Source organism: Palaemon carinicauda, chromosome 12 (genome assembly GCF_036898095.1).
Source record: "Palaemon carinicauda isolate YSFRI2023 chromosome 12, ASM3689809v2, whole genome shotgun sequence".
In the NCBI taxonomy this organism is placed as follows: domain Eukaryota; kingdom Metazoa; phylum Arthropoda; class Malacostraca; order Decapoda; family Palaemonidae; genus Palaemon; species Palaemon carinicauda.
The window spans coordinates 65,153,696-65,176,598 of NC_090736.1; the positions used below are offsets into that span (position 1 = coordinate 65,153,696).

At 39.0% G+C, this 22,903-nt stretch overlaps 1 protein-coding gene across 1 annotated transcript in view; it reads left to right on the forward strand.

The window, feature by feature from the left end:
* Nucleotides 1–1,663: 1,663 nt before the first annotated feature.
* The window catches only part of LOC137651242 (nuclear receptor coactivator 4-like), a 34,603-nt gene continuing 13,363 nt past the window's right edge, over nt 1,664–22,903 (forward strand). The window contains exons 1-7 of the mRNA XM_068384468.1: nt 1,664–1,796; nt 5,355–5,465; nt 6,033–6,116; nt 8,398–8,552; nt 14,140–14,277; nt 21,568–21,739; nt 22,105–22,311. Coding sequence (XP_068240569.1) covers nt 5,355–5,465; nt 6,033–6,116; nt 8,398–8,552; nt 14,140–14,277; nt 21,568–21,739; nt 22,105–22,311 — 867 coding nt within the window. The 5' untranslated portion in view covers nt 1,664–1,796. The remainder of the gene's footprint in view (nt 1,797–5,354; nt 5,466–6,032; nt 6,117–8,397; nt 8,553–14,139; nt 14,278–21,567; nt 21,740–22,104; nt 22,312–22,903) is intronic.

Consider the following 22,903-nt stretch of genomic DNA (forward strand, 5'->3'; position numbering starts at 1 on the left):
TATATATATATATATATATATATATATATATGTATATATATATATATATGTATATATATATATATATATATATATATATATATATATATATATATATATATATATATATATATATATATATATATATATATATATATATATATATATATATATATATATATATATATATATATATATATATATATATATATATATATATATATATATGCATGTGTGTGTGCGTGTATTATCGATTTCATTCGTTTTAGTCGCGTCGTACCCCTGCGATTTGCAATATTTATTTTTATTTATTCTGCGAGGATCTATCATTAGCATCGGTTTCTGGTAAAATCTCGAACGAACTGCGTAAGCTCAGATCAAATTCCAGAACCGATGTAGTGTAAACATAGGTCGCCTGCCCAAGTAATTCTTCCAATTATATCCATAATTGAAATAGTGTGAAAGTTAAGATATGCAACAATATATTGAAAAAAATATAATTAATGATTAGTTTCAACGCAGAATACTATGATCTATAACTAACAGGTAAAAAGGTTTCTACGTGTCATTATATCGATCAAATACAGGCTGACTAAAGGTAATCCAAAATTAAACATTGATGATAAATTGATATGAGAGATGGGCTAATGAGCTGCGAAAGGCTTAGACCACGATCCCAAGTGGAAACATTCCACTTGGTTCCATAGTTCGAGACTTCGAACTAGAAATGTTTCGTTTAACTTGAGAGATTAGTTCAACAAACTCTCTACTGGGTTCCACAAGGCACTAGAAGACTTGGAAGACCCAGTTCTACATGGCTGAGGACCATGCAGCGTGAAGTAGGAAAGGGTGAATGGAGAAGTGTTGATTTAAAAGCTCAAGATAGAGACGGCTGGCGGAATCTGATAGAGGCCATTTGCGTCTTTGGGCGTAAGAGACGATAATGATGACGATGAGCTTGATATCCTCAGCAAACAAACAAAACAGAGCATTCGTTTGAATAATTCAAATTATAATCATCATATTGAGTCAGTTGGTATTTAAGAATCAAAATAAATGTAGGCTATGCAAGATAGCCCTACGCTGTAATCCTATAATGTTTTGACGTGGAAGGAGATCTATGAGGTTTTGAGAGAGGCCGCATCTCATTAGTATCCCGTGAGGGCAAAATATCAATTACGGTTTATTTTAAATAAAATCATAATTTCAAAGTTTATCGTTGTCCTCTTACGTGTATGCACTAAATTTTGTAATATTTTATGCAGTAAACAATGGTTCGAATATTTAGAGTCCAAGATGCTTCGAGTTTGTTTCACTAGAACATCTGAACTAGACTCGCTGACCATAGTTGCCATTTTAGCGCTTTTCACGCTAGATTTGGCGCGCTTCTCGTAAGTTTAGCGCGTTTTATTTTCTAGTTAGCGCGGCCACACTATTTGACTCTTTTTAGACAAATCTACCGCCAAACATACCGCTTTTCCATCAGATAAAGTATATGATAAACTGACTGCATTTTTCTACCTTTTGACATACTGTATTGTATCAATTTCCGCTTTAAAAGTCAAAAGATTGGTTCTGTTAATGAGGTTACTAATCCTATACAACGCTTTTAAAGAAAGGATTTAGCGCGTTTTGGAAGCTCCTGTAGCGTGTTTTCAAAATCAGAAATGGCAACCCTGTCGCTCTACACTCAGTCTGACATGACATGTTGAGCAGACGACACAAGTTCAAGATAATCTTGTGACAAACACAATATTATTTGTTATCGGTGTAGTGTTACCTTGTTGAAGCTTGCGAGTGTATACCATTTTTAAGAGGTAAACAGGCAAGAATTGTTTTTGAGAACTTATTTTTGTTGTTAAGTCTGTATATTGATATATATTTAGCTCTAAACTTTAGTGAAAGGGGCCTACGTGACCTTCTACCGTCTCTGCTATGGTGGAAGATGTCAGCTGATAGCCGAGCTTGTGTACCAGTTATATAATCTTTTTATTTTTTATTTATTTTGTTTGTGTGTTAAATGACTGCCTTAGCCTTACGTTTTACGTGTTAGATTATTGATTTAAAACCTGAAGGGTAATATTGATGATCTGTTTTATGTATCGTAGCCTGTTCAGACAATTCTGTTAAATGACCTAAATGTAATGTGTAATCTTTAATTTAAAGTTTACCTTTCTTGGGTCCATATAAGCTACGATTCATAAAGTTTTGTGACACTTGGTAACGACTTTATGTAACTTTAGGGATATTAATATAAATTTTGTGATGATCAACATTGAGGGCATGTAGAATGATGTAGTATTCCCTTTCTAAACTATAATAACCCACTCTGTAATAAACTACAAAAGAACCGAGAAGTCTTCCTTACCTGGTACATATTCTCTTGTCAGCATAAAAGTAAAGAAATACTTGATATGTCTGATCTACAGCATCAGTATTAAGGAACGAAACTTGGTATGGCTACCTACAGCGCCAGTAAAAAAAAAAACAAAAAAAAACCTTGTCTTAACTGCAACTACCATAGCCTACACCCTCTTCATTTAAGGTAAAATAAATGTACCCATGCATCGACCCTTCTTTTTCCCTTTGAATTAGCCCATAACATCATGTCCTTACGCTGTGCAACCAACCTGCTAACTTGCCTAAACAGACCTATAGGATACCATGTTTGCATTTATAACAGCCTACTCAAGGTTCCCAAAACTGTACAGGGGCAAATTTATATTTCTGATGCATGGCCAACCCTGTTACAGTCTAATGCAATGGAAGTAAAGAAAGCATTAGGCCAGAAAACTACATTACCAAAAAATTTTGTGATGCTTTAATTACTAGTGACACTGGAATTCGCTGTAAGAAATGAATGGGTGGACGCTAGTTTGGCATTTTGTTCTGTTTAATTTTGGGCTAAGGAATAATTTGTACAGTATATCAGTTGATTAAAATTGTAGGTTTATTTCTCACGCTGGCCATTGTTTACTTTTGGGAAACTGATAAGGAGTTACTTCGCTTTTACCAGTTCTGTTTTTCATATGACATAATCATTACCGGGCATATTAAACAATTATGAGCTCTCTTATTATTATGCAAAAGTTCCTGGATGTTCTACAACTGTTGTTTTTTTTTTTTTCTCACCCCTTCAGTAATAGCATTACTACCACGGCATGAAGACATCTCCAAGGGGGAAGTACAATCTTTTTCGAAATTGTGTAATTTCCTCTATTTCAGTAATTGAATAGTGAAAAGGCTCTGTTTAGTATATAGCAATTGTTGCTCATGTGAGAATAAGAAATATCCCCGAGATAATAACCAACGTGGTGTGTGTGCAGTGCATCATGTACGGTTTGCCAGAACAGAGGAGCTCTGATGTACTGTAATGTTAATATGCGAGCGTAGTGAGCCACAGCGGAAATTAAGGTATCATATATTTACCAAAAAGTCTCCTGGTCTATATGAAATTCTGTAAAATTTAAGTATAGGTCAATATGCCAAGGTTACATACGACTTTACCTAAGAATCCCCACCCAACTTAATCTAGAACTAGTACAGTACCCTTACCTGCAATAGGTGCTACACCATCATTCAACCCCATGCTTAGACTTACATGCTCCTAGCTTACTCTTAGACAAGTCGTAACCCTCCACTTACTTATTGTCTGGGATCCCTTATGAAACTATTTTTTCAGATGTATTTCCATAGAAAAATACATTTTACCGATGATTAAAGCCATCAAAATTCTTCAAAATACCTATGAATAGTCAGTATCACTTTGTACTCCCTCCAAAAGTGAAATAGCCACCTATTTGGAGGCTTGTTAGTTGAGACCTCAAACTAGAATTATTTCAGATTGTTAGCATTCAAGGCAGCATTTGTAGGTGTAGAGGAAGGAAATTGGCCAAGAAAAATTTATATAACAGGGAAAAAACTATGATTGAAGATGGGAAATGGCCTTCAGTTCTGATAATACGAAAAATTGGAAATCAACGAAGAGACAGGAGCACCACCTTGTCAAAAATTTTGTGGCCTGTCCAGATTGATAAAAAAACTTGGTAATTTTTAATGATTGATATATCTAGGTTATTAGTAGAAGCCAACTCTTATGTTATGAGGTTGAAAAAAATGTTTGAAGAAATCTGTTCAATTATGTCGTTTCCAGACTCCTGACTAATTTTGTGCTCTTAGATTATAAAACCTGTGCGATCAGATATTGAAACCTGAGATTCTTAATTTTGCAATGCAATATACCACACTTTTTGAGATCCCATTGCATCTCATGTGGTGTACTGTAGATATTACTTGAAAGGCTTTTTAACATCCCCTTAACCACTACCTTGGTGCACTCACTTTTTAGCCATTTGTTTTCTCTTTCATCTTGCTATCCAGCCTCTCTAAACAGTTACTTCATTGCACAATTGTGGGGTATTCTTCCAGTACAGTACCTTCTTCAGATCTTTGTACAGCACTGATTTTTTCTGGCTTTGATAGATAAGGTTCATAGCAAAGTAGTACAGTATTGGTTAAGTGGTTTTGAGACTGTCATAAAAAATCAGTGCTTACAATCGTTCTCTTATTTTAGGAGTTTTGTTTTCCAGTGGATAGCTACTTTGGCAACCATGTTTTCATTTGTGAATGGTCTCCATGCTGTCTCTATAGTTTAGTTGTTAATTATTGTTTCTTTGAATTTTGATGACATTATTCGTATTCTTGCAAAGGATGACCTTGACAATACATGTTGTACCATGTTCCTGTAGCTCAAGATCTGGGGGTCACTTTGGACATACTTTGCTATACAGTACTGTACAACAGTGATTTCCCTGTATCTTGACTATAGTGTTGACATATGTACTAGTTTCTCTGTAAGCTGTATGTCCAGATATCTTGCATTTAAAACAAAATGATACTGTATTTTCAGTTTTGTAGTTTTCTGAAAGTTGCCATGCTTTGTATGGTGCTACAGAAATACCTTTTCAAAGGAGAATGCTATAGCAGACTGAAATTCACTATGAACTTCATTATATAGAACAGCTTGAAAGATCAGTCATAGGCTACTTCATTGATTACAGTGAATATAATATTCCATGCAGCTGTAGCTAAGAAGGTGCTTATTGGAAGTTGGTCCTGAAACCGTTTTAGAAGTTTCTTGATATATCCAACCAACATTGGACTCAAAAGTTTTGCCTTGTGTATTTTTCCCAATAAACTTTTGTTCCCTTACCCATATGTTATGAGACTTGTATGAATACTAACTTTCATAGTCTTTGTAATATGAATTGATTCTTGTATTTTTGGAAAAAATTTTATACATGACATGACAGAAAATGTTTTTTTTTTCTCTCTCTCTCCTTCCTCACAGCTAACAGAATTTTCTCTCCTTTCAGATGTCATTAGAAAAACTTGAGTTAGATGTGGCTGTGAAGTTGGCCCTTGTTGATAAATCCTTAAAAAAAGTTGAGGATTATCAGAAGCAGTTACAAGAGAATGCCAGGAACGTAAGTAACTACTACTGTACTGTACAATACTTTGATTTTTGGTCAGAATATTTTTTTTTTCATCCAGCTATATGTAGGCGTATAAGAATCACAACTCTGTGAAGTTTGAAGTATAAGTCTACGATTAAGAAAATGTATTTATACACTTAATGAAGAACAAATACAGTACAAATCTACACTCAGAATGAGATGATTGTTCTTTTATGGATAAAAATTTGATAAAGACCGTTGAAGTTGCACATCTTGGAGTAAAATAAAATGGCATATGGTGAATGGTGATGAATTATCTTCTTAACATTTCTTTGGTTGTGTCACAGGCCTTTCTGCCTTTTGATTTTTATCAGTTCTATGTAGTCTCTTCCCATTAGACTGCCCAGTCATAGTAACTGCTCATTTCCAATTGCATCATCTCATTTAAGGAAATCATTTGGATATAGTTTAAAATTGACATGGGCTATGCTTAAACTACAGAAATTTATGATAATAGGCTAATTATCACATAAATTGTAGATATTTTGGTATGATAAATTGTATGTACTTTTTTAGTAATTTATTTTATATTCACAGGTAAAGGAAGACATTCATGAAGCTGTCAATCGCCAAGTGTTAGCTCTCAGAGGACGGGAACGTCTGTTGGTTCGTCAAGTTGAGGTAAGGGTGTGGTTTACTATTAAAATGTAATTCTGTAATAAAGGAGTGATCGTTGTTAAATTCAAAATTCTGTTTCTTCATTGCAGCTCGGGTGTCGAGATTTTTCTAAAGTGCTGGGGTAACTTGGATCATTCTTTCTCTGGTTAAACCATTTTGAACAAGTTTTCACCGTTGATAAGCTATTTACCGTGCTAGATAATTTTATCATTATGTTTCTTACGTTTGTCAAGCACTCACTTCATTTGTGATCCTTTTGTCTTACTCCACAAGCTTACACTCATATGTTTTCTCTCCTCTGACTATTCATTTATTTAAAACAAGTTGTGTTATAAATGGCATTCTTTAGTTCACCAACTCATTCTTCGTTAGCTGGCTTGATGTTCTGTCTCAGATTATACAGTAATTGTTGTCAGCAAATTGTAGTGTACTTTACTGGCTAAAATGTGTGAATGTACATTAAAGTAAATTTAAGTTGGTTAACCAATCATTATTCCACTATGTACTTTCCAAACTATACTCAAAGCCTTCTCATTCAAAACTACATAATCCTAAAACAAGTGCAGTTTGCAATATTGCTAAGACCCACTTCTCTTTTTTCCCTTATGTACCAGCAATACATTCTGGATAACTAGGCCTAGTCCTATTAACCGAGACCTTTCTGTCACTCAATCTTTTTCAAATCATTACACAGCTACCTGACAAAATGAAGACACAAGAAAAGAGTTAGTAGGTTGATAAAGGCACTAGCCACCTGCTGAAATACTTCAGTACCACAAGAGTCATTGGGTCCTTTGACTGGACACGTAGTACTACATTGGATCCCTCTCTAGATACAGCTCATTTCGAATAGTCTGGCTTATTCCTAACGCATACTCCTATTTCCTCATACAACACTAAAATAACCAAAAACTTTTCTTCACTCGCAGGGTTACCTACTGCAACATACAGTAATTGTTCAGTGGCTACTTTCCACTTGGTAAGGGTAGAAAAGAGACTTGAGCTATGGTAAACAGGACTTGTAGGAGGACACGCCAAAATCAAACCATTGTTTTCTACTCTTGGGTAGTGCCATAGCCTCTTTACCAAGGTCTTCCACTGTCTTGCAGTAGAATTCTCTAGATGGCACACTGTTTTCATATTTCCTTTCCTCACTGGGCTATGTTTTCTCTTGGATCCCTTGAGTCTATAGTACAGTATCTTGCTTTTCCAACTAGGGTTGAAGCTTTGGCAAGTAATAATTGAAAGGGAGGATGCATTAAGAAATGTAGTGTGGAAGATTGAAAAATTATTGCAGCTAGGTACTGAAGGAATGTTGCTAAGAGCCAGGAACCTTTAGTAATGCCTAAAGTACACCATGCAAGGTGCAATGAAGGCACTATTTCCATAGGGGGAATAAAATCTAGCATAAGTATATAAGATAAAATATCCAATACTGTACATGAAATTTTCTGTGGCGTAACTGTCCTCTGACTTTTGGTAATTACTATATACTCTATATACACTTATTTCAACGGTTTTTTATTTAATATTTCATGTTCACTAATAGTTTTCTTCATTTTTTTTCCTGGTATACAATTTGTAGAATAAGGTGAATGGTAATGACCTTGCCATAGCAAGCTTTTGCAGTATTACTACTGTAATATTACCATTTCCATAATAGCATTATTATTATTATTCTTTGTGACACGCTAAGTTGTGTTTCTGGACTTTCATGGAGTAGGACAGCTTAATGTGGTAACACCAAAGGGAACTGTTTAAAAGTAATCCCAAGAAAGTAGTGGAGTTTGGGCCCAAAGGGACACCACTTAGAATCTTTTTTACCCTCTGCAAAGTACTTGTGAGGCAGTAAGTATGGTACCTACCTGTAGATGTCAGGTCATTGAATTTTTATACTTTATTTAGAAAGAAATAGAAATTTAGAAAGGGGGGCCCCATTGAAATTATTATAAGCAGTCCTCATGTAAAGTATAGTAATACTTTATTGTAAGTAAATATAACAGATAACAAAAAAGAAATGTTATAACTACTGTATAACTAAAAAGAAATTTAAAGAAACGTTTTAACTACAGTACTGTATAGACAAAGGCCCAAAGACTTAAAACTTATGGTGTAGAGGTTATGATACAGGCTGTGTGATGACATGATTTTGTGATCATTAATTACATTTTATCTTTTATCATTTAGCAAATCCCTTGAAATTATCATGATACTCTATTATATTAGTAAATCCTTTTGGATATCTAAAAATTACTGATTCCTACTGTTCTCTCAATCTGAACAGGTTGTGACAGCTCACCAGAACTGTTTGCTCAGCACACAACAGGCGGGACTAATGCATAGCCAGGGGGCACTGACAGCCACAAAGAACTTACTGCAGCGCTGTACTTCAGCAGATGTTTCTACCCTTTCAAAAATTAATATGGATGATATACCTTGGTAAGAATTTTTTTTTGTATTTTACTCTTACTGTACACAATTTAACGCACATTTATTATAGGGAAGGTTTGTACTTTCTGTATAATTGTTCCGAAACTATATACAAACCCTCGCTATTTATAGGGATTATACTTTTTACAATGCTGGAATGTAGCCATAAGACTTTTAGCGAGCTGTAAACTTCCTTTCTGCTGGCTAGCTGAGGAGACGGATAGTCTTGGTAGCTGGCTACCCTACTCGCTCACACATACACCTGCATTGTCTCACATGTCTACACATGACATTTGGTTTGGCCTAGTAAACAAACTTGTTGCATATGCAGATGATGCTACTCTCTTTGCAGCAATTCCATTCCCTGAATCTAGATCTGGGGTTGGTGGATCCTTTAATAGAGATTTGGCTAAAATTAGTGCATGGTGCAAATTATGGGGTATGAAGTTGAATCCTAATAAAACTCAAAGTATGATTGTAAGTTGGTCAAGGATGGTGGCTCCTGAACATCTAGATCTCAGTATTGATAATGTTTCTTTAAATTTGTATGACTCTTTTAAAATTTTAGGTGTGATTCTCGACAGCAAATTTACTTTTGAGAAACACATTAGGTTTGTGTCGTCTTCAATTGCACAAAAAATTGGCTTATTGAGAAAGTCTTAAAAGATTTTCGGTGATCAATCTATTTTGAAGAAGTGTTTTAATTCTTTCATTCTACCTTGGTTTGAGTATTGTTCTCCTGTCTGGTGTTCAGCTGATGATTCTCATCTTAATTTGTTGGACAGAAACTTATGGTCTATTAAATTTCTTATTCCTGATCTAGATATTAATCTTTGGCACCGTCGTTCAGTTAGTTCATTATGCATTTGCATAAGATTTTTCATAACTGACCATCCTTTACATTCAGATCTCCCTGGACAGTTCTATCCTGTTCGTAATACTAGGCAGGCAGTTAATTCAAATAACCAGGCCTTCTCCATCATGAGGCTCAATACTACACAGTATTCTAGAAGTTTTATTCCAGCTGTTACCAAATTGTGGAATGATCTTCCTAATCGAGTAGTTGAATCAGTAGAACTTGAAAAGTTCAAAGTTGGAGCAAATGGTTTTATGTTAACCAGGCAGACATGAGTCTTTTTATATTTTATGTATGACATATCTGTTTGACGTTGTTACTGTTTTTAGAATGAGTTATTGTTAACTTGTTCTCATCATTTATTTATTTCCTTATTTCCTTTCCGCACTGGGCTATTTTTCCCTGTTGGAGCCCTTGGGCTTATAGCATCTTGCTTTTCCAACTATTGTTGTAGCTTGGCTAGTAATAATAATTATAATCACTTTTTACTTTTGGCTCGGAGAGGGTGGACTTTCATCTCTCTCTCTCCTCCCAACTGTTTTACTGGTTTTTGTCTTTTCTTATACTTTTTTCCGATTGTGTTTTTATATATATTTAAATATTCTTATAATATTTTTATATATACAGATACATAAACATTCTTATATTATTACAGTATAAAGTTTGCTGTTTTCTTGTCAGTGGAGTGTTGCGTTTCCTGAGGGCGGAGAAACCTCCTCTTACGGCCTCTCTCCCTCTAACGCCAGATAACTTGTAGGTTAGTGGCCTCCCCCGTTTCTCAGAGTACAGCGACCCAGCCTCGGCCACAGGGAGTCGGCAAGTGTGAATACTCCTTCTCTTTTTGGATATTGTCATAGCTTATTCCCTGCGAGTTCATTGAAGGGAAGACCACTTGCAGCCTACCCAGAGCTTTACTTTGGTCTTGCTTCTCTTTGCTGACGACGCCGCTCTCCCTTGTTACGTGGGCAGCGGCAGATCCTGGGCCTGTCGGGGAACACCTTTCCTGCCCGTTGGTTAGGCAGTTTTCCTGAGTGGTTCTTCTTCAGCTGATTAGATTTAACTAGAATTGTATTAATCGAACATTTTTACAGCTGCAAAGATGCCGCTCTCCTTCATTCAGCGATGGCAGCCAATGAAGTGAGTGCTTAGTCTTTAGCTTGTTCCTGTGCCTCTCGGGAGGCACTTTTCCTGTCCGTGGGTTAGGTTGTCCTCCCGAGGGTTTTTTCATTCTTTTGTGTTTTCCTTGGCGCTAGCAGCCTACGTAAGGTGTGCAAAGTCGAATGATCATGCCCAGTCTCCATCTTCTGTGCCTGCGGCAGTTCCAGCCCATCGGAGCAGTGGTTGTTTAAAACTTTTTTGGGGGTAACCCAGAAATAAGCTTCGGCTTCATTTCTCAGGCAAAACTTGACCTTCAATTCGAGATAGAGCTTGTTGAGGGGATGGAGAGTGCTGCCCAAAGGTTTACTTCCAGGTGTTGTAATTTTCTCTTCTGGGGGAAGGTCCCTCCACCAGCCAACGTTCAGAAATTGCTGACAGGGCAGCAGATGTTGGTTGGCTTTTCCCGTCCGCGGGAGAGACAACCTTCATCTGTTTGGTCTTTCCTTTGGGGGATTCCTCCGGTGGGGATTGGATTCGTCCATTCCTGTCCTTTGGGTAACCCCTTCGGGGGGACCCAGAGAACAAGCTTCGGCTACGTTTTCAGGCAACACTTGATGTCAGCCTTCAATTTCAGGGGATGCAGAGAGTGCTCCTCGGTTTTTACCTCTCCGTCGGATTTGTGTACGAGAATCTTCAGCCTCCATTCGCGGAATCCTTCCCCAGAAAGGCTTATGCGACCAACTCTTAGTTTGAACTTGGTCTTGTTCGTAACCCATTGGACTATGACGTTCTTCCTCAGTCTGAGTTCTTTCGTCTAAGGATAACTCCCTCTATCGTCCCCGACTAAGGTTAATCCCCTCCTTTGAGCTCAGAGTACGCACATCTTTTCAGCAAGGACAAAGAATCCGCAGCCCAGTTGCAATAGCATACACTTCTATCTCTTCCACCCACCTGTTGAGGTGTGAGGGTATTTCTCTCTTTAATGTTGCAGTCAAACAAGCAGTTAGTCCAGGAGTTCCTGAGCACGTTCGACCACTTGGAAGATTTCCTTGTTCATACAGGCATTCCATGTCAAGGTTCGGTGCTTCGGTTTCGATAACATCTCGGGTTTTCACAAGGGTTTTACCCTAGTGGCAACCTGGTCCCAGAGAATCTCCCTCGTTCTCCGAAGACTTCCGAATGACTGGCTGATCCTAACAGCCTCGGTGGCTTTGTGAGATGACAACTCAATTTACCACAATCTGAGGATATCCTGACTTACTTAGACATGTTCATCATTATCAGCCTACAGACACTTTCTACCAGCAGTGGTTACGTCTCATATATCACCATTTTCATTCTGGTTCGTCAAGTCCGCATCGATCTCTGTCGGATTCAACCTCTTCAGGGGCAGCCAGATCCCAGGTATTTCAGCACGAGGTATCTTCCATTTCTCTGAGAAGTAAGGTTGACAGGCGAGAGTCTCATCCGAGGAGTCGACCTTCTCATTTCCCTTCCCCAGATATGACGCTCCCTTCATTTGCATCAAAGAAAAGCAGGGTACGTGCTCTACCACTCGTCCTCAGGGTCAGAACTCGATTGGTACCGTCCTTTAAATCTCCTCACGATGCAATCTTCCTACTTTTGGGAAGAATCGCCTACAGCGGCAGCAGATGATTGGCCATTTTCCCTTCCACGGGAAAGACTTCCTTCATCAGTTTGGTCTCTGCTTTGGGGGATTCCTCCGGCGAAAATTTGATTCATCTGCTCCCCTTCGGAGGGAGACCCCTTCCTCCAACCTCTATTCAGCAATCTTCCTGCTTGCGGGGAAAATGTCCACTCCTGCCATCGTTCTTCAGAGCAGTCCAGTCCTCATTGTTGGCGGTTTCGTCTTGCTAGAAGATGGCTCACCCAGCAGACTTGTCACACCTAGCTGATGGATCTGCAACGCCTGACAGAGATCCCAAGAGAACTTTTTCCGCGACACGATCTACTCTTACAGCCACATGTGAACATCTTTCAGAAAGCCATAGCTTCGCTGTGACTTCATGCCTGTGGGCTAGCCATCTCCTCTTCCCTCAGGGAGTCCCCTTTCGCAACAAATTGCAAAGAGGATACCAGGATACCCGCGTAAATTTTCGCCTTCGATCTTCCAGGATAGGTGGACTGTCTTTTGTGGTTAGGGTCATGGAAGGTTTCTCTCTCTACTCGAGGCCCCAATTGTGGTAATAGCGGAGTTCCTCATTTACCATCGGGAGGAAAGCTGTTCTCTGTCTCGACGATGAAAGGCCACCGCTTAGACCCCAGATTCAAGCCCTTCGAATTAGGAGTCCTTCATGGCTACTATACCAGGGAAGAACTTGAGTTACTACCTCGAGGAAACTACAGGAACTCACCCCTGAGTGTCAGCACTTTTCGTCAATCCAGGGAAGGTCGAGAGAAGGATCACCAAGAACATGTTCTTGGCTTGAATACGTAAGGTCATGGACTGAGCATTAATCCTGATCGTTCTCCTCATAGAGGAGACCTAAAGCTCATAACATTAGGAGCAGGAGTATGTCCCTAGCGTTAATAAAAACTACTGTGACGCAGGCGTTTGAAAGCATCAAATGACCTTCACCACCTACTTCCTGCAAGACGTTCTCCATTGACCCTGTGGTGGCTACACAATAAATGGTTTAAAATTTCATCAACCTCCTTGATGGACAAGTAGCAGACGGGGAAGGGTAGAGTTTAACTATGGTTAAGCCTGGGATGACTGACAGAAAATAACTGGCTTTCTTTCTTTCTTTCATCTACCCCATGTGGGGTAACAGTTCCCTTGTTACTCTGCAAAGGTGGCCTCCACTGTCTGGAGGTAGAATCCTTTCCCTTGTATAACCTGGTATAGAGAGATATACTGGTTATGTCCCCATACCCCTTGGGGAGGGGGAATTGGGTAACGTTTATGGTTGATTCTGAGATTCCTTCGTCTGATAATTCTTACCTAGACTAGTCACACTGCTAGTATCACACATTCTCACAGATTGCTCTGGCCTCTTACCGCGCTTTGCACAAATTATTTAGCAAGGTGTCAGGGTTTCTCCCTATTACGTACAGAACCCGTATGGGAAAACCAGCCAGGTAGTTCAGACTTTCACCCTCTTAAGGAGGGAGTTAATCGCTAGAAATAGCGAGGTTTTGTATTTAGTGTCGGAACAAATAACATTTGGAAGTAATTTGTATTTTTCCTAATGATACAAACCTGTAGCTATTTATACAAATTGGCCTGCCATCAGATGTCCCCCAAGAAGTCCTGCCTGCAATAAAAAGTGATGAGACAACACAGGTGTGTGTGAGCGGGATAGCCGGCTACCCTGCCTACCTCCTCCGCAATCTAGCGGTAGGGTAATATATACCTCACTAAAAGTGTTATGGCTACCTTCCAGCTTCACCGAAAGTATAATCCTTATTAACAGCTACAGGTTGTATCGTTAGGAAAAATACAAATTACTTCCAAATTTGTCATTTTTCCACCTCAATGCCTCTCCTTAGTTTTTAGTGTTCTGTAATAATTTTATCCTTCTAATATTTTGCCTCAAATTTTACAATTTTCTCCACTTTTTTTCAAAGAAAATTATTATTACTTGTAATATGGTCATATTTTCCCTTTTGTCTTTGCAGCACAAGTAATATCCAGCCAGCTAATTTGGTATCAGTAGATTTGAATGAAGCTGCTTTGACTTCTGCTATTGGAGCCTTTGGAAGTGTTCAGTTACCGGAGACAATCACTCATCATCCATCACCTGTTATTCCTGCTAAGTAAGTAACACCACTTTACCTTTTTATCTGATCTGAACTCAACAGGGGTCATTCGAAGAAAGGCACTTAATCTGACTTCCCTTGTTGAAGCCTTGCGATGAGCAAGAGGTCTCTCGATCTTGGGGAAACTTGTCCCCCAGTTTGAATCTAAATTTCTCTTTTATTGTTTCTTATTCTCAGTATTACTTTGACTGCCTCTTAATTTTATAAACTTTCTTTTGTCTTGCTGTCCTAACTTTTGAGTAATATTTCCCATATCTTTATATATGTGTATACATGCATATATGTGTACTGTATACATGCATATATGTATATAATTTTTTCCATTATTTTTTATTAATTTATTCAGTTTTTTAAATAGTGTGGATATTTCTACATTTGTTATTACTGCCTGGTTAGATGAATGGGAGAAGGGATCACGGTTAGGAGGTATTTGCATTCAAAGCTATATGTAGAGAGTATTGGATGATCTCAGCCATCCCGAAGATGGTTTGGACCTTTTTGGCGGAACTATTTTCAAGAAGGGTTTGGTCATCGGAATCCAAGGGGATCAAATCCTTGAGGTAGGACTTTCGGCTTCTGGTCTGAAGCCCATCATTACAGATATGGCGTGAATGATACCATATTTTCTTGGTCTCAGTCCTAACAGGAAGGTTTAACGTGCACTTGTACCTATATCTGTTTTGGTGCTATCCCATGTGGGTATGTAGTGGACCTTCTGGAATGTATACTCTCACTGCCAATAGCGGTGAATGCAAATTTCCTCTCCAACATATGATATTTCATTGTCAAGTAGGTAAACCAACAAAACAACTAACCAACAAACAAGTCCTTGATTATGGACCCTTCTAATAATGACGCCCCATCCTCTGGATATGCTTACTCCCCTCTAGCACTGTTGACGATCCCTGGCAATTCTAATAAGGAAAATTTGGCTGACAACTGGGAAACTAATAAGGACAGCTCTTCAAATGCTCAGACACTTAGTGGAAATGTAAGGAATTAAACCTTATGGTAAAATTGATGAGATAAGGATGAATTTTAACAAAGATAATGAGAAATAGGAAGCTTGGATCGCCTTCAGTAATCATGAGGAAGCTTTCAAAGCAGTATGTGAAATTTCTAAAGTAAAAGTCAATCATAGTGAGATTACCGGAGTGCTTCGTAATGCAGCTTCTGGAAACCTGGATGTATATTTCCCCAGTGGCTGGTATCAGAGTGATTCTGCTAACACAAAAATAAATCCAATATGAGAAAGAAAGCTCAAGCCACCAATGTAGATAATTGCAACATCTAAGGCAGAAGAATTTAATTATTTTAAATTTAGTAAGCTAATACAAAGGAAAGTGGGTACAATAGAGCGTGGATACTATTTCTAGGTTTGGAAAGAGGTCCATCTTAATGCTAGAACACAGTCTTTAATGTTAAACAACGTAAAAATAAAAGAAAATATCATAGTGGATATCAAAACACATTTGAATTTTAGCTATGGAAGAGGGGCAATTTTTAATAGACTTGTATGATTTTAGCGAGGAGGAAATCTTAGATATGTGCTAAAAGAAATATGGAAGGGTCATAACATTCCCAGAACCACTATGATTATTTCCACTTTTGAAGACCATGATGTACTTCCTCTTATATACTGTACATAAAAAATGAGAGAATACTAGTTTGCCTTTATAAACGGAAACCTTTGCAGTGCTTCAATTGTTTGAAATTTGATCGTCCATCTAGTGTAGGGGATGTAAAAATGTAAAGATCTGGGACAGTTGTTCTGATCCTCAGCATGGATTCTGCACTGATACTGCAAGGGGCACTAATTGTAGGCAGGATCACAAGCCAACTAATAGCAAATGTCCTCAATATCAAATAGAAGAAGCAGCTGTTCAGAAGTCGGATGCAGAACATATCGGCGTGGGATATGCTAGGCAACTTGTAACCAAAACCATGATTTTAAACATAAAACTTACCCGCTGGTTATATAAGAATGACTATAGTCCCTTGTACACTCCGACAGAAATTCAAAATCTCGTGGAAATCGCAGATATGCCAGGTGTACAGTACACTAGCGCCCTGGCAGTAGACAGGCCAAACTATTCCAGCCAATTCAGACCTTCCCTGTCGCTCTCGCGAGCAACAAGTATTGGAATTCACTCGTGATTAACCTCGATTTTAGCAGTATTTTGGTGATGTACATCTAATTTTCAGGTTCTGGCATTCGCTTATTTATTTGTTTGATCTGTGATCACGTGTTTATAACTAGAAAGGCAGGATTAGAAATTTTTCAACCTATTTTAAACCTAACGAAAGCATAAGGGCGAGATGTAAACATCTAGCCATTGATGACGTCACAGCCTTATGATGTAAGCTAAACTTCTGACTAGCCTTTTTACAAAGAATGATAAGTGAATACTTTCTTTCGAAGTATTAAGTTAAAATTTAAAGGATTTTGTTATTTTAAGAAAATTTTTGTCCTTTTAATAGGTTTTCTTTGGATAAATTTCGATCTGTTTTCAAAGAGTAACTAGCGTTCAGTTTATTTATGTGACGCAGTTTTCAGTTTATTGTTACGATATTACGATTTCTCTTTGTATCGATTTTTATGAATAGTACATTCTTCTTACAAACTCAAGTTTTTAAGTTGTACTAGATGAAAGGAACATTTAATTTTGATATTAATTTCAGTATTTTTCTTGAGTCAAAGATTAAAGGAAGTTACGGTTCAATTAATGTATATACGATGTAGTATTCTTGACAATCGATGTAGCTCACGATTCTGTGTATCGTTGTTTACTTGTTGGTTTTTGGAATACTAAAATTGTTCGTATAATAATTATAGATGTTCCAATGGTTACGGGTGATAATTTGCCTTTTATTGGAACCCCTTAATATAAGGGTTTGTTTTGATTTATAGAGATATTCTTTTCTTATATCTATTAGGGTAATGTTTTATATTTAATATTTTGTTGCGTTTATATGGGATTCAGTGACTTTTGCATTCCCATTCAAACCATTGACAGAATAGTAAGTCTCTCTCTGGGATCATTTTGTTTGAGAGCGTGTATACTTTGGTTTTTAAATAATAGTGAAAATATCATTTTTACCAAAGAGTAAAATGCAAATTTTTAGTGCTAAATTAGTGCAGTGAATTTTATTCAATTCATTGGAGGGTGCTTCTGTTCGGACCTGTCGTTATCCTAGCCTTAGACCTCTTTCAAGCTCCCGGACACAGGGGAGAAGTTGAGTCGAACGGCGAAAGGAATCGAGAGGCGTAGCCTGGGGTTACAGTCTCATAAGACCCGCACAGAAGTCCCCTCGAGCGTGTTCTGTCAATCCCCAGAACGCTCACCCTCGCTATAGGTAAAGCGAGGTAAAAGTGTTTTCTAACATTAAGCGAGGACGCGCTTCAGGCGCGAAGTTGAAAACAAGATTAGAATCATTCTTCGTGTGTTACGATTCATGCAGCGCGGACGTGGTGTCGCTGCTTCCACCAGATGGGTGCTCGTCTCCCGACAGTGGGGAACGCTACGCAATCGATGAAGAAGGCGGGTTCGTGTTTGAAAATGCTGCATACATGTCGCCTAAGATTGATCCTAATTAGTCTTTGCTGTTAGACATGAAACAGCAACTATCTTCGTTTATACAGTCTTTTCAACGTGCCTATTCCGGTGATGACTCGTTGTCGCACAGGCGGCCTACCAGCCGCAGTGTTCAACGGTGGGAGAAGGGGATGCATCGCTTCGTGTACCTGCTTCCTAAAGCCAACCGACCGCTCATAGCGCCGATTGTCAGTCTATCCAGGCGCGCTGACGATCGCCAGGCAGCAGAGCATGCTACCAAGTGACATGACAGACAGCAGCGTCAGTCAAACGCGGTAGGGGCCTGGAGCGTCAGCGGAGCGTCAGTGCAGACGCTTCACTACTTATGACAATAGACTTTGATGTCACATGACCATGGACGTCTAACGGTGGGACATTGTTGCACCAGGCGCTATATTAAGAAATAAATCTTAACTAGAAAGATATCATATTCTCGGGTTAAGGCCTGCTGGGCTAATTCTTGGTTGGGAGAGCTAGAATTAAAACTTCCAAGCATTGAGGTCAGAATTCAGAATCCTAAGGAGTGGACTCCTAGGAATCAGGACTTCTCTACCTAGGATAGAGTCTTGTAGGAGGATGGGAGTGACTTTCAGAAACTCATGAGTTCAGGAGTCGTATGTTTACTGATAACCTATCCTGCAGTATGTAATGTTCGCCGGAGGTTTTCTTTTCAGAAGAAGGCAACGTGTCGGCACCGAAAATCTTGTAAGACATGTAGTTCATCGAGGGAAAAGGTGCTCAGTTTACTTCTGTTCACGCTTCTCCTCTCCCAGATTGGGGGAATGTCTAGTACTTTCCTCTGGGGACTATCGACTACTGTTGACGATATCTCGCAGCATTAGATACGTTCAGGTCGCGCACAAGGCACGCTGGAAATGTCATAAGGACTCTCCCAGGTCGCTCATAGGACTATGGTTGATGATCTCTCACAGCGATCGCTCACGCTTAAGTTGGCGCACACGGTGCCCCGCAAATGTAGATTTTGTCTGAGCTAAAAGAGGTCAATTTCATCTCCTTTGGCGTTTACGTTTCTCGGGGGGGGGGGAAATTTCTCGTGAAAGAATCTAAGGACAACCATAGACCAAGAAAACAGTCTTCCGATAGTATCAGACAATGCTCAGCAACGTTTCCTCGCAGAGATCAGCTCGTGTTACGGGAAGCGTTAGAGCAGACGCATGTGGCAGTGTGATCTCTCCCTTACGGCAGACGCAGACGCCAGTCTGGTCTCTCCCTCACGCAGACGCCAGTTCTGGTCTCTCCCTCACGAAGTCGCAGACACAGACGCTAGTCTGGTCGTATGCTGGACTTTGACAGTCAAAGTTGATCCTTTCAACAAGTTGTCTCACCTTCGCGTTCTGCGGGACGCGTGACTACCACTCATGCGGACGCATGCTACACGTAGACAGCTCTCGGCAAACTGATCAATCTGAAATCCCAAGTAACCTAGACACATGTATCAGCCTGGACATGTGCTGGATAAGGTCAGTCAGGTTTTTTCCCCGCGTCATGATAGACAGACAGTTGCTTCTTTGCACCACTGATTGGACGCGATGCTGTCGCCTCCTTGCGGCACGCTGTAGATTTGCAACAGGCAGGACGCACACAGAGCGCTGTATCCTCACGGCAAGGTGAACGCTTACAGCACGCTGACACCTTACGGCAATGCAAACACATGCGGCAATCTGGTCGCATGCTAGACGCATATAGTCAAGTCTTTTTCTCACAGCAGTATAGACAGATTGTTGTCTCTCCTTCGCGTCTCTCTGGCCACGCAGCTACCGCTCCCTCGCGCCAAGCTTTTAGCTTAAAGTATGTTGAACACTCGCTGGTTACACGTGATCAGGTTTTAACCTCTCAGCATGAGGTTCACATTGTTGATGCTTCTTTTCAACAAGCCTAGCTTCAATATCGGTTTCTTGCGACTGATCAGGACGTGTTTCGGGAGGCGGTATAGATTTTGACTCTCTCACGGCATGTTGAGCATATGCAGCATTGTGGAACCATACTGGACTCTTGCTGGGCCCATGCTGGATGCATGCTGGAAGCATGCCATCGGACCGTTTCCCCGTGTCAGGATCGCAAACGTCTTACTTTAAACCATCAAGCTTTAGGTCTGGCTGCCTCCAGTATTTTGAAAAACCCCTAAGATCTAGAGGGTTGTTCGAAGGAAGCAGCTGAGGTTATTGCTTGTACAAAGGACTTTTACCTCAAGGTTTTGCAGCCCAAATAGGAGGTTTTAGAGAGTGGTGTAGAGCTAAAGCAGTCTCTTCATTTAGTAACTCTAAAACACAAGTGGCCTATTTCTTCTTAGACCTAAGATGACAGCACATTTTTTCCTCCTCGACCATCAAGGGGTACAGGAGTATGCGTGCAGCTGTCTTCAGATGCAGGAGATTACATCTATCAAATAAAGACCTTCTAGATCTTCTCAGATCGTTTGAGATGACTAAGAAGCGTCAGCAAGATTCGCCAGCCTGGAATTTAGAAGTTGTTTCTGGAATTCCACGGTAGTGACAGGTTCGAGCCTTTACACTCGGTTTCTTTTTTAAGATCTGACTTTGAAGACTTTTCTTAGTAAGTCTGGCAACAGTTGAGAGTCAGTGAAGTTCACTCTTTTAGCAAGAACATGCACTTCAGAAATGGGTAAGCCGTATGCGCTTTGCAACTTGGATTCTTGGTCATAAACAAACGTCCTTCTTATCCATGGCATAAATCTTTCAAGATCACTATTCTCTCGGATATGGTTTGTGAAGAGTTGAGGAGAGTTTTTTTGTCCGATTAAAATGATGAAGTTTTATCAGGAAAGGGCTAAAGGAGTAAAGAGACTATTCAGAGGCTCTTTGGTGCTTGTGTTGTGAACCTAGCTCCTTACGGCACAAGAAGCATCTCTTATGAGATAGCGGTCTCAGCATTAGTCTAGGATGAAAGAGAGGTACATTATCTGATCCATTTCCTCTTTTCTTTCCCTTTCGTTGGGGTGCAGCAGTCATGTTATTATTTGCTGTATCAGATGTTGATGCAGTTCAGCTTCCATACCAAGTAATTATTCTATACGAGTAAGAGATAAGTTTTTCCCTATCCTCCTTATAACAGGTGGATGGATAAGATGCAGAACCCATTGCAGTGCTTACATATATAGTGGTGTCATATCCTTCCGAAGATGAACGTTCTCTCTCAACTGCCTAAACTGTGAGAATATATTCTCAAGTATTGGGGCCAGTGGTAGAAATCAACAACCAGCACCTTTACCAGGTGTTAGTGTCTTGATGTCCTGGGATTGTAAACCAGCCAATGTGGTTATAGCAGTTTCCTTCCTCTATAAGAAAAATCTCCTATCAAGGGTAGCAGGTTTTTAATCATGTTGGAACAAATTACAAATTTTAAGATTATTTTACGTATGCCTCCAGCCCTCCGACTCTCAGTGTTCTGGCAAGAGAGCTAAGCTTTCCCACCACATATCAGTAACTACAGGCACCTTGTTTTATATTTTAACCGCTAAATTCCAGCAATGCTGAAATCATACTCCTGATAAAGGACTCTGGTTTGTATAGTTAGGAAAAATACAAATTTTAAAATTAGTAATGTTTATTCTAGGCTAGTTTTTCATAACTACTGTACATATTTAAAGGCTGTAGAAGACTTCGTAATACATTTCATTTCTAGGAAGGTTTACCTTGATTATTGCTTTCAGGGTCGAAGAGTACGAGGATGAAGACCACGATGTCCTGCACAAAAGCGTAGCAGGAGCAGCCTCAGGACCTGATTCTCCCATGCGAATTACTGTTCAGTTCCCCAGATTGAATCAGCAGAGTTGGTTGATAGACAATAAGCCAAGAAATGCTGTGACTGGCTCTCCCACCAAGGTATGGTACTTCTCCAGTCAGAATGAAAGTTCTGGAAATGTATAGTAGATCCAATAGTTGGTCATGTTGCGAAATGCCTTGAGGGTCCTATTTTCTAATCAAGAAAACCTCTATACTGTAGCATAGGCCTTTGAACATTAAAAGATATTCCATTGTTAACAGATATTCCATATGTATAATTTCTAGCCTAAACTACAGTGTACTTTTCACTTATCATTTACCTCATGGTATAATGTTCAACAAATCCAAATACAGTTGGTAACTTGTCAAAATTCATCAAAAAAAGTGTGCCTGATAAATGCACACATTTGATAAGTTGAGATCTGTTAAGGCTTGTGAAGAGTTAAGTGCAATTCTTGCTACAGGTTTGTATAGCTGGAGATTCAAAGTGCACTGTTACATCATGGCTCAGTAACTTGCAAATTGCTGGAACCCAAGATGAGGAAGAAGTTGCCCCAACTCCTTTCATCACTGGGAGCTTTGATCTAATTTCAAATTATGGGTCAACACCTCCACTGACCTCAGAGAGTTCAAGCATTGAGATTGTGCCAAACCATTTTGATACTGATAAGGTAAAGTAGAGCATTTTTTGTATTTGCATACCATTGATTATTTAGGTTATGTATTCAGGGACAGAAATACTTCTGTTGGTAAGTGTGTGTATAGAATTGGAGAAGACTAGAAATTTCTGACTATTTCATGTCATTTTTATTCTTTTAAGGTTCTTATAAGTTAATAGAATTAAACATATCTTTGGTGTCCACTAGTGGTATAATTCACAGTTCAGTATATGATTGCAGTTGAATCTGTTTATTTTATCAATTTCCATTCAAAGAACATTATAATGTTAGTTATTTTGTTACAAAAAGGTTTAATATTTGCATTATTATAGCATTTTAAATCAATACTGTATACATACTGTATACCCAAAGTCAAATCACAGTAACCCTCCACCATACGAACATTGAACTAATGAACTTCCACGGATACAAATGTTTGCAAAAATAATAAATAAAAAAGAAAAATGCTTAAAAAAAAATTATAGATAATGACTGCAATTGAAATGCATGGCTAGGTTTTGGTTGATTTGCCATGCTGGCACTAGGCGGCTCTGAAAGTTGTCAGGAAATAATCTTCGTTTCATAACTTCCTCCAACCGCTGGG